Source organism: Anomalospiza imberbis, chromosome 15, assembly GCF_031753505.1.
Source record: "Anomalospiza imberbis isolate Cuckoo-Finch-1a 21T00152 chromosome 15, ASM3175350v1, whole genome shotgun sequence".
In the NCBI taxonomy this organism is placed as follows: domain Eukaryota; kingdom Metazoa; phylum Chordata; class Aves; order Passeriformes; family Viduidae; genus Anomalospiza; species Anomalospiza imberbis.
The window spans coordinates 4,906,913-4,921,728 of NC_089695.1; the positions used below are offsets into that span (position 1 = coordinate 4,906,913).

Below are 14,816 nucleotides of genomic sequence, written 5' to 3' on the forward strand. Positions count from 1 at the left end.
AATACAGAGAGGAATGCAAAGTAGATATGACCACTGAATCTACTTTAGTTAACAGGCTAAAGTTTAGGGTTTTTTTTAACCTGAAAAGCAGACCAGCATCCTAACTTTGGTATTTGCAATGCCTTTTTCTGCACTAACAGCTTCACTGGCAAACCATGTCACCAGAGACTCAAACTATTTTTATAGCTCCCTTCAGTCCTCACCTCCTAATGTACAGAATGTATCTTGCCACCTGACTCACTCCCCTCCAGCTATTTTTAGAAGCCTTTCCATTTGATGGACCACTGCAGATCACATTCAAAGAGCATCAACTGCATTTAAGTGAAGTTACAAATGTGACAAACTGACAAATCTGTGAAGAAAGACTAACCCAAACTACTCATACGGCTGTGAACAATTGAATCCCAAGATCATTCTCTCTGTAGTGGGTGACTGTTGTAAAGTTCTATGTTTATCTCATAACCCCATAGATACTTGATTTTTTTTCCTGTCATTTTCTCTCTATAAACATCTACAAAAGAGTTTTAAAAGCATACTTCTTCATCTTACCCAGGGGAGCCATTTCAATCACTCAGTCAAACATATATTCATCAACTAAATAACACTTATTCATTTAAACTGCTGTTTTATTTACCCAGCTGAATTACTATTTTGGCATATACATTTGAAAAGACTGTTTTTAGCATTCAAGTGTATTTGCCTTTGAAGCTATCAGACAGGCAATCCATGACAACAGCAATGCAAAGTCCCCCTGCTAAGTTGTCAGCAGGTCTCATCTGTGAGCTGGAGGTCAGATTCAAGGTGGCAGTGGATGGGACATGCCCAGTCAGCCTTTAATTTAACTGATGTCAAGCAGTGTCAGCCATGGAGGCAGAGCTGTATTTACACTGAAACCAGATATACTTGATTATTTATAACTACAGTATCCTACACTGTAGCTAAAATTAAAAATAAAAATGAAATCTGGCTACCAGCAGTGTCACACTACAGACATCACATTTAAACAGCAATTAACTCCAGTGCTGAGGCTGTGTGCCTCTGTCATGGGAATGACTGCAAATTGCATCTTGATGGCACTCTTGAAAAATACCTACCAGAATAACCATTCCAATGGATCAGAAATGAACTATCATGATAATGTGGACAACCTCAAGTTAAATACAAGGAATACATATCACCAGGGATGGTTAAACTCTCTTTACCTTCTTTTCCTGTAATTCTATATTTCTTATAAATCACTGCTACAGACATAGCTTAGCTTATCTTTTTATCTAGCTTATTTTTCTGTTGTTCTTTTTATACAGCCAGGGATTTTCACAGATGACTTGGAATTCTGAAGAAATTTATGGTACAGCTGTGTAAAGGAAACCATTTAATATAAAAATAGACTCCACTGACTTTTTGCCAAAAAAGACTGTGTGAGAATTACTATGGTTCTTCACGACAGTTTAACTTTTTTCCTTAAGTAAATTTGCTACTTATATGACCAGACATGTCTTATTATTCCAGAAAGGCAAATAAAATAAAGTAGAAAATGCCTTTTCCATACAAATATCTCCAGTGGAAAAATCAGTGCTATGCACTGTTACCATACTGACAACTCCCTGTATGAACTTACACTTCAAATTATCTACTATCACCTAAGTGCCCTAGGACGCAGGTGAGAACAGATTATCTCTGGAATGTGTACAATAGATTGACTGCTACTGCAATACAAATTCCCTCAGCTGCAATGAGCTAAAAAGCCAGGCAATGAGAGTTTGCAGGAGCTGCTGTGGCACATTTGAACTTCAGTTACACTGGAGATGCTGAGGTACCAATGAGTTCTGTTTTGGGAAGCGAGGAGGAAGGAAGCTGCTCAATGTATGAGCTTTCAAAAGTCCTGGAAAACAGCTTCTAGTACAAAACCAAAACCTCAGGTTGTCTGGTCAGCATCCTAAATTTCTACTGTGGCAAGAAGAAAGAAAATCTTCAAAGGGAGTGTCTGCATAAGACCCCAGCTCTGGCTCAGCTGCAGCCAATCTATGTGGCAGGGAAATGAAGCAGTTTGCTTATACTAAAATATGACATGCCTGATACACCTAAAACTTTAGGCACATCTTCACATTCATGTGAGCATGGCTTCACAAGAGTCATTGCTTTCAGAATCAAAAGCAAATTATAACTGAAATAAAATTAAGATCTGATGGTTCACTGCATTTCACAAAGAGCAAATACATACTAGTATGGATTTCTAAATCAGAATAACAATCATCTCTGACTGTTCATCTCTTTGGTGCCTGAGTGAGAACTAAGGACTTCTGGAAATTGGAACCTTGGAAATGGCATATACCAAACTTTATCACCTAACTTTGAACAGAGCAACTCATGCTATCACCATTAACACACCCACAAATCTAAAACTCCTCTTCTGTTCATTTAGCGAAACCCTTTGCTTTTCTGAGACAGCCTTACAGAGTCTGCTGTATTTTCAGAAGACCACATCTGCTAGCCTTCATAGCCTCCATCTTAATAGTTCTGCTTGCTAATGCCTTAATTAAGACCTACATTACATTAGCCACATAACTACTTAACAAGATTAATCCACCTGGAAAATGAAGGCTTGTCTTGATTAAACCGAATGAAGGTAAGAGAAGTGACATTTAAAACACATTGTTATTACATTTTGATCATCTGTTTCAAAGTGTCTAGCAGGAAATAGCAGAAACCGGGAGATTCATGTTGTTTGCATTGTTAATGAGGGATGAGTTTATCTTTTACAAGACGACAGAGAGTTCCCTGCAGCTGTTGCCGAGGCCTTACACCGTGTGCCGGGTGGGTTTCAGCAGGAGCACAGTCGGGGGTAGCAGCGCTGCCTCGGGCAGTGAGTCAGGAGCTGCTCTGCTGGCATCTGAACCCCAGCTCATCCCTCTGGCAGGATGGCAGATCCTCCCATTTCAGAATTTTGTTACTCCTTTAGCATTGCCGGTGTGCTGCATTGCTAATAAAATATCTTAACTATTAGAAAACAATTTGTGTGCAAACCCAAATGTGACTCGCAGCTGCAGCATCTGGCAGAGCTCTCAACATCATTTGGAGAGAGCTGAAGACAACCTGTACAGCTCCACAGTGACTGCTGAGCTCAGCTTTCCACATCCATCCAAGGACAATTTCTGCTACATCAGTGGAAATCTGTTTTTCCTCTCTCTCAGCTCAAGCAAGTGAGATGGTGCCAAATTTAACTGCTAATTAAACTTTCTTCATTTCATTATTGCCATTATATTTGTAATTCTGAATTTGATATCTGGAAACAAGTATTTTTCATGACACTTCAGTACTTTAATAATTGTAATATTTTTTAAAAAAAAGTCTTTCTGAAATCCACATAACACTGTGGTAGACTATGAAATACCTCAAACTAAGCATGAACTTGGATCAGGTTGGTTCATCCAGAGAGAAGCAAACCCTGGATTTTGTGGGCATCAAAACACAAATTCATATCAACTTTTTCAAAATGTCAGTGCATTTATTGTACCTAAAGTGATCTTTCCACAACTGTCCACAATTACTTTTGGTGTCTTTTAAAATGGGAGGTTCTAGAATCAGAGTTCACAACCTCTTCCTGTGTTTTCAGCTTTCTAGAACATTACTATAGCAAACAATCAAGATAAAAAGCACTAAGTCAATTTTGAATTACTATAAAATTTGCTAAGTTTGTGAGCACATCAAAGACAATATGTCCTAAACAAAAAGGTTGACACCAAAGCATTCTTTATATGGGTTTTCAGCTGGGGTTAGTGTAGGTGTATTGTGTCAGTTAGAAAGGAAACGGCACACAGTCACAGATTTTATGCAAATGTGTGTCTAGCCCACCACATAATTTTAAATGTATAAAACTTTTGGCATAGATTCATAGAATTTAGGCACAGATAAATCCCATAAGGTCATCTATTTCACTTCTTTTTGAAGAAGAAATTATTCCCAAACATGCCTTTTTTCTTTTCCCCCACTTTCCCCCTTAATTTAGATTTATTACACCCAAATTCTAATGTTATCTTTATGCAACATTAGAGATAAATGGGCTTCACTCTCAGAAAGCTTTTTAATGCTATTATAATCTATCTCATCCCTGTGAAATTCCAAGGCAGTGTCACTTTTTGGGGTTTTATGCACTTGTGAAGGGATACTGCCTTATTATCTGTATTAAGAAAGGAATTTTTGTCTCTTAATTTAAATCCCTAGTTGAACACAACTTTCACAGCATGGTGGACTTCACTTGCAGTTTTAAAGCAGCAGTGAGGATTTTTCTGCCCATTGCACTTGCCTCCTCCTTTCAGACATACCCACTATTAGTGAGATGTAGTGTATAATTACAAAAAACCTGAAACTGTGTTATCTTAATAGTGAATTTTGTTTTCATTCAGATAGGAAAATGCCGTAATAAAGTAATTTACATTCCCCTTAAATTGCAGTTTTATTATTTCCTACCAGAATTTAGTCTCTTAATAAGGAACAGGCAGATCAAATTGAATACCTGCTCTTTTTTTTCTCCTTTCAAATTGCTCTACTTTAAAATGCTTTGCTTGCTGAGTAGGCACAGCTTGTGTTTAAGTGGCCCTTCTCAGACTAGGGGTTAAAGGTTTCTTTGGGAGACCCGTGTTTTGAAAAGAATGGCTTCATCCTGAGCTGTGTCAATTATAGAAAGGTCACTCTCCACAGCCAGAGCACTGAAATGGTTGTTGTGTTAAAAGCTGTCAGAGGCTTTCCTAAAAACTGCTGGGATAGCAATATTAACTTGGACATAAAAAGAAAGGTGAGCTAGAAAAACTTTTCACCCTTCCCTGCTCTTAGAATTTGTCCTCTTGATATTCCTTGTGTTCATCCAAACCTGTCATTCATTTTATTCCACTAGGGAAGATTACTTGCCTAAATATTGTTCTTCCTCCTTCCCCCATGTTATCAGGTTGCATTTCAGCAACCTTCTACGAAATGTCAGAAGAACAAGTAAACTTTTCCAACATGCTCTGAGGAAAGCTAACTGCAGCAATTCAAGACATAACCAGCAGTTCTGCCTCCTTGTCTCCTCTGCAGGAGGTTACCACTCCCAGAACAGCATCTCAGCCTCTTCAAATGCGCAAAGCTAATTAGAGTGGGGCTGGGATAAACTGCCAGAATTTGCACTGGAGTGCCCTAGGCAGATGAGCCCATTCCAATTCTGCAGTCCTGCTGCCCTATATTTGCACAGAGCTGGCAACAAAAAGCTGCAGGGAGGGAATTGGGAAAGGTGTTAAAGCCCTGCAGTTGTCTGCTAAATGACCATAATTGCCGACCTGAGCTCTTCAGGTTCCTGCCCAAAACCACAGGGTCTCTCACCTGTGCACAACCTGGAGGCAGTTCAGCAGCAATGAAAACGTTCTGCCTTGCACTTAGGGATGTGCTGGTCATGCACTTTCACCTACAGCCAGTCAGAGATGAAAGCCAAACCAATGAACACTTGTCTAAAAATGTTCAGGGTTTTGGCACTATCGGGATGTAGGATTTCATGACAAGGAGGAAGTAAAAACTAGATCCTCTGTGGAAAACATGGAGAAGCTGAGGTGCAGCAGCATTTATTGAAAACAGAAGCAAATCCATTAAATGATCAAGCTCATAAAAGAACAACTTTGTTTCCTTTCCCAAGTCTATTTTAACTCATTGTTTTCCCAATATAAGTATCCTTTGTCACCATTTACTTCTAACACTTGCTTTGGCAATTACCAAGTTTAATGTGAGCCACAGGTCCTGAGTGCAAGGCAGCGCTCAGCCTCTGAACAGAATTCTTCAGCTGACAAAAATGAAGTGCTCAGACTTCTCCTGTTCCAGTCATGCTATCCACCATCCCAGCACACTAAAGCGTGCTTTGAGATGCTTTGTCTAATTGTAACATTCTATTCTGCCTTCTCCCCATAATTTTTATAATAACCAGAGAAGACCTTACTGTGATGTAGCAAAGAAAACCCCTGAACCTCACTAGTAAAAAGCATTCCATTTAAATGATTAAAATAATTTTTGTGACATGTAACTTCTCTGTGTCTTTAACAGATCTTCTCAGTTTAAGAAAGTATTTTTAGTTCTAGGTTTTACTTATTTTTTCTTTCTCCTGCCATGTCTTTGTCATCCTCCTCTGGAACACAGTTTTTCTTTAAGAGAAAAAGAAACCATTTTTTGTCTAATTTCTCACATTAATATCACAGGACAGACTGTCTACTGTCAAATTCTGTTGTCCTTGGTGTTTGCTACTAGAATTCATCTGAGAAAGAAGAACCAGGGATGTGGTCCTGGCTGCAAGCCAGTTCTTGACTTCTCTCAAGCACTACAATGCACTGGTAACTAAATCAAGCTTTTCACAGAGTGCCAGAACGGGTCAGGTTGGAAAGGATCACAGTGGGTCATGTGGTCCAACCCCCCTGCTCCAGCAGGGTCATCCCAGAGCACGGGGCACACGATTCTGTCCTGAATGTTCTGGAATATCCCCAGTGAGGAAGACTGGACCAATATGATCCAGTGCTTGGTCACTGCACAGCTGTTCTGCCTCATGTTCAGGTGGAGCTTCCCGAGCATCAGTTCCTGCCTCCTGTTCTGCTGCCTGGAACCACTGTGAAGAGCCTGGTGCATGCTCTGCCCTCCCTGCAGATATTCACACAATTAATGAGGTCCCTCTCAGCCACCTCTGCAAGCTGAACAGCCCCAGCTCCCTCAGCCTCCTCTTTCTTTGGGATCTCTAAGCCTGGAAAAAGAGCATGTAGCCAGCAAACAGCACATTTCTGAGAGCACTTCCCCGGTGTCTGAGGCAACACAGCTTCACTGGCAATAAACCAGAAACCGCAGGATTTAGTGTGAGCACGGAGCGTGCTGAGAGCCACGGGAGGGAGACGATGGGTGGCGTTTTGGGGTGGTTTGGCAGCGTTTCAGGGCAATCTGTGGGGGTTTGGTGACATTTTGGGGCTGTTTTGGCAGCATTTTGGGGTGATCTGTGGGGGTTTGGTGGTGTTTTGGGATGGTTGGGCAGCATTTTGAGGCAGTTTGTGGGAGTTTGGTGGTGTTTTGGGGCAGCTGGGCAGCATTTGAGGTGGTTTGTGGGGGTTTGGTGGTGTTTTGGGGTGATTTGTGGGTTCGGTGGCGTTTTGGGGCTGTTTGTAGCAGTTTGGCGGCTTTTTGGGGTGTTTTCTGGCAGCTCAGTGGCGCTGTGGGGCGGTCAGGTAGCATTTTGGGGTGGTGTGATGGGGTTTTGGGGGAGTTTGTGACGGTTCAGGGGGCATTTTGGGGCAGTTCATGGCAGTTAAGCTGGGGTTTTGTGGCGTTTTGGGGCAGCTCAGCAGGGTTTTTGGGGCAGTTAATCTGGGGTTTTTGGGGCGGTTCATGGCTGTTCAGCGGGGGTTTTGGGGTGGTTTGTGGCCTTTCAGCGGGGGATTGGGGCGGTTATGCTGGGGTTTTGGGGCGGTTCATGGCTGTTCAGTGGGGTTTTTGGGGCGGTTCAGCTGGGTTTTGGAGCGGTTCGTGGCTGTTCAGCGGGCTTTTGGGGCGGTTCAGAGGTGTTTTGGGGCCGTTCAGCGGGGTTTTGGGGCCATTCAGTGGGGGTTTTGGGGCGGTTCAGCGGGGTTCTGGGGCGGTTCAGCGCGGTTTTGGGGCCGTTCAGCGGGGTTTTGGGGCCGTTCAGCGGGGTTCTGGGGCCGTTCACCGGGGGTTCTGGGGCCGTTCAGCGGGGTTTTGGGGCAGTTCAGCGGGGTTTTGGGGCCGTTCAGCGGGGTTCTGGGGCCGTTCAGCGGGGTTTTGGGGCGGTTCAGCGGCGTTTTGGGGCGGTTCAGCGGGGTTCTGGGGCCGTTCAGCGGGGTTCTGGGGCCGTTCAGCGGGGTTCTGGGGCCGTTCAGCGGGGTTTTGGGGCCGTTCAGTGCAGTTCTGGTGCGGTTCAGCGGGGTTCTGGGGCCGTTCAGCGGGGTTCTGGGGCCGTTCAGCGGGGTTTTGGGGCGGTTCAGCGGGGTTTTGGGGCGGTTCAGCGGGGTTTTGGGGCGGTTCAGCTGGGTTTTGGGGCCGTTCAGCGGGGTTCTGGGGCCGTTCAGCGGGGTTTTGGGGCGGTTCAGCGGCGTTTTGGGGCGGTTCAGCGGGGTTCTGGGGCCGTTCAGCGGGGTTCTGGGGCCGTTCAGCGGGGTTTTGGGGCAGTTCAGCGGGGTTCTGGGGCCGTTCAGCGGGGTTTTGGGGCAGTTCAGCGGGGTTCTGGGGCCGTTCAGCGGGGTTCTGGGGCCGTTCAGCGGGGTTTTGGGGCGGTTCAGCGGGGTTTTGGGGCGGTTCAGCGGGGTTCTGGGGCCGTTCACCGGGGTTTTGGGGCCGTTCAGCGGGGTTCTGGGGCCGTTCAGCGGGGTTCTGGGGCCGTTCAGCGCGGTTCGGGGCGGTTCCGCGGGGTTCTGGGGCCGTTCAGCGGCGTTTTGGGGCCGTTCAGCGGGGTTCTGGGGCCGTTCAGCGGGGTTCTGGGGCGGTTCAGCGGGGTTCTGGGGCCGTTCAGCGGGGTTCTGGGGCCGTTCAGCGGGGTTTTGGGGCGGTTCAGCGGGGTTTTGGGGCCGTTCACCGGGGTTTTGGGGCGGTTCAGCGGGGTTTTGGGGCCGTTCACCGGGGGTTCTGGGGCCGTTCAGCGGGGTTTTGGGGCAGTTCAGCGGGGTTCTGAGGCGGTTTAGCGGGGTTCTGGGGCCGTTCAGCGGGGTTTTGGGGCAGTTCAGCGGGGTTCTGGGGCCGTTCAGCGGGGTTCTGGGGCCGTTCAGCGGGGTTTTGGGGCGGTTCAGCGGGGTTTTGGGGCGGTTCAGCGGGGTTCTGGGGCCGTTCACCGGGGTTCTGGGGCCGTTCAGCGGGGTTTTGGGGCCGTTCAGCGGGGTTTTGGGGCGGTTCAGCGGGGTTCTGGTGCGGTTCAGCGGGGTTCTGGGGCCGTTCAGCGGGGTTTTGGGGCGGTTCAGCGGCGTTTTGGGGCGGTTCAGCGGGGTTCTGGGGCCGTTCACCGGGGGTTCTGGGGCCGTTCAGCGGGGTTTTGGGGCAGTTCAGCGGGGTTCTGAGGCGGTTTAGCGGGGTTCTGGGGCCGTTCAGCGGGGTTTTGGGGCGGTTCAGCGGGGTTCTGGGGCCGTTCAGCGGGGTTCTGGGGCCGTTCAGCGGGGTTTTGGGGCGGTTCAGCGGGGTTTTGGGGCGGTTCAGCGGGGTTCTGGGGCCGTTCACCGGGGTTCTGGGGCCGTTCACCGGGGTTTTGGGGCCGTTCACCGGGGTTTTGGGGCGGTTCAGCGGGGTTCTGGGGCCGTTCAGCGCGGTTCGGGGCGGTTCGCGGCCGCTGGGCCGGGCCGGGGCGCGGCGCGGACCCACCTCTGCCGGCAGGGGGCGCGGGCGGGCCGTCCTCGCCGGGCGGGCGCAGCCCGTTGTTGAAGGTCGGAGCCTCGGCCGGCTGCAGCTGCCAGTTGAGCCCCAGGAGATGCATGGCTGCGGACACAGGGGACACACACGGCGGTCAGCGCGGCTGCGGACACCCGAGCGCCCCGCGGCACCGCCCCGGAGCCACTCGGCTCGCAGGGATGGGGATGCGCTAAAAGAACCGGCAACAGCGGTAAAAAAAAAAAACAAAAAAACAAACAAAAAAAAAAAAAAAAAACCAAAAAAAAAAAAAACCAAAAAAAAAACAAAACAAAAAAAAAACAAAAACCAAAAAAAACACCCCTCCACCCCCTCTTCCCCCTCCCCGGTGCCAAATAAACAAAAGCGATCCCTGGTGACTCACACGCATCTGTGTGGCACTCAAATACAAAAGGCAAACTGCGCACGGCTCTGGGCAGAGCCGGCCACCTTCCCGACTCACACAGTGCGGGGGACACATCTCGGGAAACAAAGCACTTGCTGCAAGTACCAGCTCCGAGTTTAAATTATAGGTGGTAATTTATATGTTGATTATAAAATTGGCTTTAGCCCTGTGTAAAGTAGTGACTTGGTAATGCAATTATTCTGTGTTTAGTACAACTTATTTAAATCAATACATTAGGATAACAGAATCACAGAATGGTTTGGGCTAAAAGTAACCTGAAAGATCATCCGGCTCCAATCCCTGGCCATGGGCAGGGACACCTTCCACTAGACCAGGTTTCTCCAAGCCTTGTCCAACCTCATCTTGAACACTTCCAGGGCTGGGGCATCCCCAGTTCATCTGGGCAACCTGTGCCAGGGCCTCACCACTCCCACAGGGATGAATTTGTTCCCAACACCCAGCCCACCCCTAACTCTCTTTCAGTGTGAAGCCATTAGAGAGCCTCTATCTTCATTCTGCAGACTGAGCTTCCCTGACCAAGCCAGGGCTGTGCCAATCCTTTCTCCTCCCAGTTTTTTGACCCCACTGCCCCACGCCCCGCACAGCCCTGGGCAGGGAAGGCTTGCCTGCTCACAGCCATGGGCTCTCCAGCCATCCCTGTGCCAGAGACAGGTCTGTGTGGCCACGTCAGAGGCTGTGCAGCTGCACCTGCAACACGAGCTGAGCACCGTGCCTGAGTTACAGGCACTGTGGCTGGGCTAATTGAATAAGTCCTGTGCATAATGCATGAGACTTGACAGGTCTGAATCATTCAGCCAGTGGATTTATGTGCATCTTCACCTTGTATAAACACAGCTACCTGCATACTCTCATCACATTATCCCCATGGCACTCTCAATACAGTAGAGCAGTGGTGAGGGATAAAGCCCACCAAGCTGCTTCTTTCCTTTTCTTTGCATCTTTTGCTTACACAGGATGTATGTAAACCTATATACCACAGAGAACAGCGTTTCCAGTTTTGTCAAAAGGTATTTGAGAGGATTCGCTGTCAATTTGCAGGCAGGAAAAAAAAAAAAAAAAAGATTATGGGCACCCTCAGAATTGTTCTCTTCTGCAGTGTCAGATCCACACGAGATTATCCGATGTTTTGCATCCAATTCAAAGTGATTATAGTGGTCACAAACGGCCCAGCAGTGGCCACACACTACGTGTTCAAAGAGTAAATGTTAGGGATAGGAGAGGCAAAACACTTCTCACAGAAAATGCCATTTACAGTGCTGGAGCCACCACTCAGATAACCTCCGAATGCAGGGAATCCATTTAGATGTGAGTGATTCATATGTGCATTCCCAAGCCCCAAGAAAACAAAAAGCACCCCCCACCCCCAGAATCCATCTATCCCAACCCCTGGAAATCTCTCAGCACGCAATCTATGCAGAGTTTAACCTCTGTATTTTTGACAAAAGCAGCAGGGGAGCAAGACATGTTTCTTAGGAAAAATTTCCCCCTGGACATCCTATAGCTAATGTCTAAGCAGATGTCTAAGAATAGTAACTAAAATCAGGAGACCTTTTCTGTGAAGAGGCCAGTTGCCAGATTTCATATTCACGCTGAAATTGCAAATTTTGTTTCTATTATGTCAAAATACCTCACAAAAACAAACAAAAAATACCTTAAAGCCTCTGGGATGTTAAATACCAGACATGAACCTGAAAAGGATGTTTTGCAAAGAAACTACTCAAAATTTATCTCTACAGTATGTTTAAGAATCCTTGGAAAATGGACAAGAAATTTATGTGGGATCAAATGATTTATTCAATGACAACTCACTTGTCTTGCCAAAACAAACATTTTAAAAGGCTTTTTCAGTATAATCTCAAGCAACCTTTTTTTTTTTTTAATACGGTAAATGAAACTGAAAAATCATTCACAAGGCTCAAACCCCACCAAAATGCATCTTATCCACACTGCCCCACCGAGCAGAGGCAGCTGTGCTGGGGCTGGGACAGCAGAGGAGCAGCTCGGGGTGTTTGTGCTGTCAGCAATTTCCACTCCCTGCACAGGCACCAGATCCAGCTGGACCAGCCCCGAAAGCCAAGACTGCATAAAGATAAAGTGAATTTCAAAGCCCCACAATGCAAAGAAGTCACAGAGGAAAATCAGACTTTTGTGTTTTATACACTCAGGGTGTCTATTCAAGGTTGCCATTTTTTTTTAAATTTTATTGTGAGCGTAACCATAAATGTAGGTCACTTGCAGAGATGAAAGCCTGCTGCTTCAAGTGTGAACCAGTCCTTACAACAGAGAGATAAAGAAATCATAACTAATAGTCTGTCCAAGGAAATTATAGTTGCTACCTTATAATTACCAGGTAAATTCAGACAGGGAATTATAAAAGATCTTATTAACATGGTATTAAAAAATACCTGTGATCCATCTGCTTCCAAGCACACCATGGATTCATTAATAACTGTGTTTTAATCATGGATGCACGTTAGGTAGGAGCAATTAGAGCTCCTTCCTGGCGGGGCAGGGATTTGCTTGTCTGCTCCATCCCTCGTGGAGACTGAGAGTCTCCTGCACAGCTCACACACCCATGAGGTGAGCCACAAACTTCCACTAAGACAGCTGCAGTCACACACTCGAGGAACGTTCCCCTTCCTCCAGGAAGGAGAAAAGTGTGTCACAGGGGCATGAGGGGAAAGCTCCGTGTCTGCATCGCGCTGAGCAGAGAGCAGAGCCGAGCAGGGGGACAAGGGGAAACCTTCTCTCTGCTGCTTCACAACGCTGTGAGATGGCAAATTTATATGATTAACCTTTCGTTCTCTTAATCAAACAAAACGCCTCCAGCAAAGGAATAAGTAGAAGCCCGTTTAATTAGAAATGTGGGGATCCGCGCAGAAGTTGAGTGCATGTGTCTCAGAGGAGAAATTTGGGCTAGTCAATTTGTGCCGGTTTGGTTTTTCTGCTTTTCTTTTCTAGTTTGAAACTGACTTTGCTTTTTTTCCCCAATAACAATTTGTGCAACTACAAATTATATTTTGCAGAGCACTTACAGGTATTATTTTTTGTGTTTGCTTTCCTCCCCCTCAACATTTAAGCATATTTTCAAAGTTCTTCTCTATTATACTTGATTTTCAAACACTAAGCTTGTCAGAATTTATAGGGTTAATTTAACACTAACATCCAGTAATTCAGAATAGTGTATTTATATTTTCTAAGCCATGAGAACTCAGAAACAATACATTTTGAAGAAAAAACCTTTGAGGTTTAAGTGAAAAATAATAATCAACCTCTCACTCCCACTCTAGCACCATTCACATACAGAGAGCAAAAGCACCCAGAAGCTAAACCTGCATTCCTAGCAAGAACAAAAGCAAAGACCTGGCTCATCACTCCAGGTGGCAGAGCTGCCAAGGATCAGTCTAAGACTCACATAAAATAGAGGTTTCTAGAGTGAATCACATAGTATTTTAAGAAGTCCCAAAAGGTACACAGATCCACAGGAAATTGATAAAACTTACATGCAAATTATCTTGAAATTCTCTAAACTCAGTAGTGTCCTCACATTCCTCTTTCATTGGTCTTCTCTCATTTTGGCCATGAACCCACTGCCCACTCCAGTCAGAGTTTTGTCTAAAGGACAATGGTTCCCAAGCTCAGGAAGCTCTCTGTCTTGTCTTTGTGCTCTTGTCACTCTTGACCTTGTACTTCTAAAAGGAGAGAGCTCTGGTGTCTTTGGGAGCTGGAGATCTCCCTGTAGTACAGCTCAGTGTCTGCCAATAGGCAGAGCACAATGAGGATTTTCACTTATCCCTTTACTTGATTTCTTAAAGGGAGAAATATGCAGACTAATGATCCATCATTTCCCCCTTTCCTACTGCATCCTCCCAGTTAGGGTCTGTAAAATACACACTGCTTCCTTGTTGGAAAATTCAGTATTCCCTAAGCAACTCAAAAAGATGGGAAGTTTATACAATTGAACAGATTTAAGGATGTTTCCATAGTTTAATTTCCAACTAGTCATGCTTATTAACCCCTGAATTATCGTAATCCACAACGAACCCATCAAACATGGCTTTGTCAGGATATTTCCAGTGTTTGTCTGGAGCAGGACAACCTCTTTTCATAGGAACAAGAGATCACTCCATTATATCACGAACAACATGAACAAACATACCCTAAAAGCACATTTGCTGTTCGAAGGCCATTGTGTTATAGGAGCAGAAATGTTCAAAGTTTCCTTTCCATGAGGTGAACAATGATGCAACTCATTATTTATTATGCAGTTTTCAGCAACATCAAATTAATTTCCAAGCCAGGTCTAATGAATCCCAGACATGATGAAACAAAAGGTACCTAATAAATCTTAGCATAATGTTAATTGCATAGCATCTATATTCAAAGACCTATTTGCACATCTATTTTTTAATTTCACATGGTCTGAACACTGTTTTAATGCATTACAATGTTTGTATGAAGCAAGGGATATCTAGTATTTTGCACCTCTGGGTGCATATAGATGGGTACTCAAACAACCTGAAAAGAATAAATGTATTCCCCCAAAATTAAAAAATAATTAAACATTATCTCATGCTTACTTGTATTAAATCTTACTAAGATGAGACTCATGGTCCTTTATTTGTTACTACTTCTTGATCCTGCAGCAGAACTTGAGGAATACCAGAAATTGATCTTACTGGTCTCAATTATTATTCACAAAATAACAGTTACTTAGAAGATTAGAAACATAGTAATTTAAAGTTTTATTATTCCTCTGGAGAAAGAGGTTCAAGTTCAACCCAAGTCACAAGTGAAACGAGTGCATTAGGCCTATTCCCCCGTGATTACTTGCCCCCATTACAGAATGAATGCACAATCCATCACAGCTGACAACCTCTCCTCAAGAGATGCCCGAGACAGGAATAGCAGGGGGCTGAAAGTCAGGAAAGAGCAATGGGGGAACTGCACGGGAAAAACTTGCACAGTGCTGCAAACTCTCCCCTTGATTCTGACCAGTGCTTTCAGAGCTCTG

General features: G+C 45.4%; 1 protein-coding gene across 20 annotated transcripts in view; it reads right to left on the reverse strand.

Annotated features, from left to right (window-relative positions):
- Nucleotides 1–14,816, reverse strand: part of TENM2 (teneurin transmembrane protein 2) — a 1,085,256-nt gene that overhangs the window by 115,121 nt on the left and 955,319 nt on the right. For 17 of the 20 annotated variants that reach the window (XM_068205619.1, XM_068205636.1, XM_068205635.1 and 14 more), the window contains one exon: nucleotides 9,352–9,465. The exons of the other annotated variants lie outside the window; for them this stretch is intronic. In XM_068205619.1, the coding sequence (XP_068061720.1) occupies nucleotides 9,352–9,465 (114 nt within the window). The remainder of the gene's footprint in view (nucleotides 1–9,351; nucleotides 9,466–14,816) is intronic. 20 annotated transcript variants of the gene reach the window in all.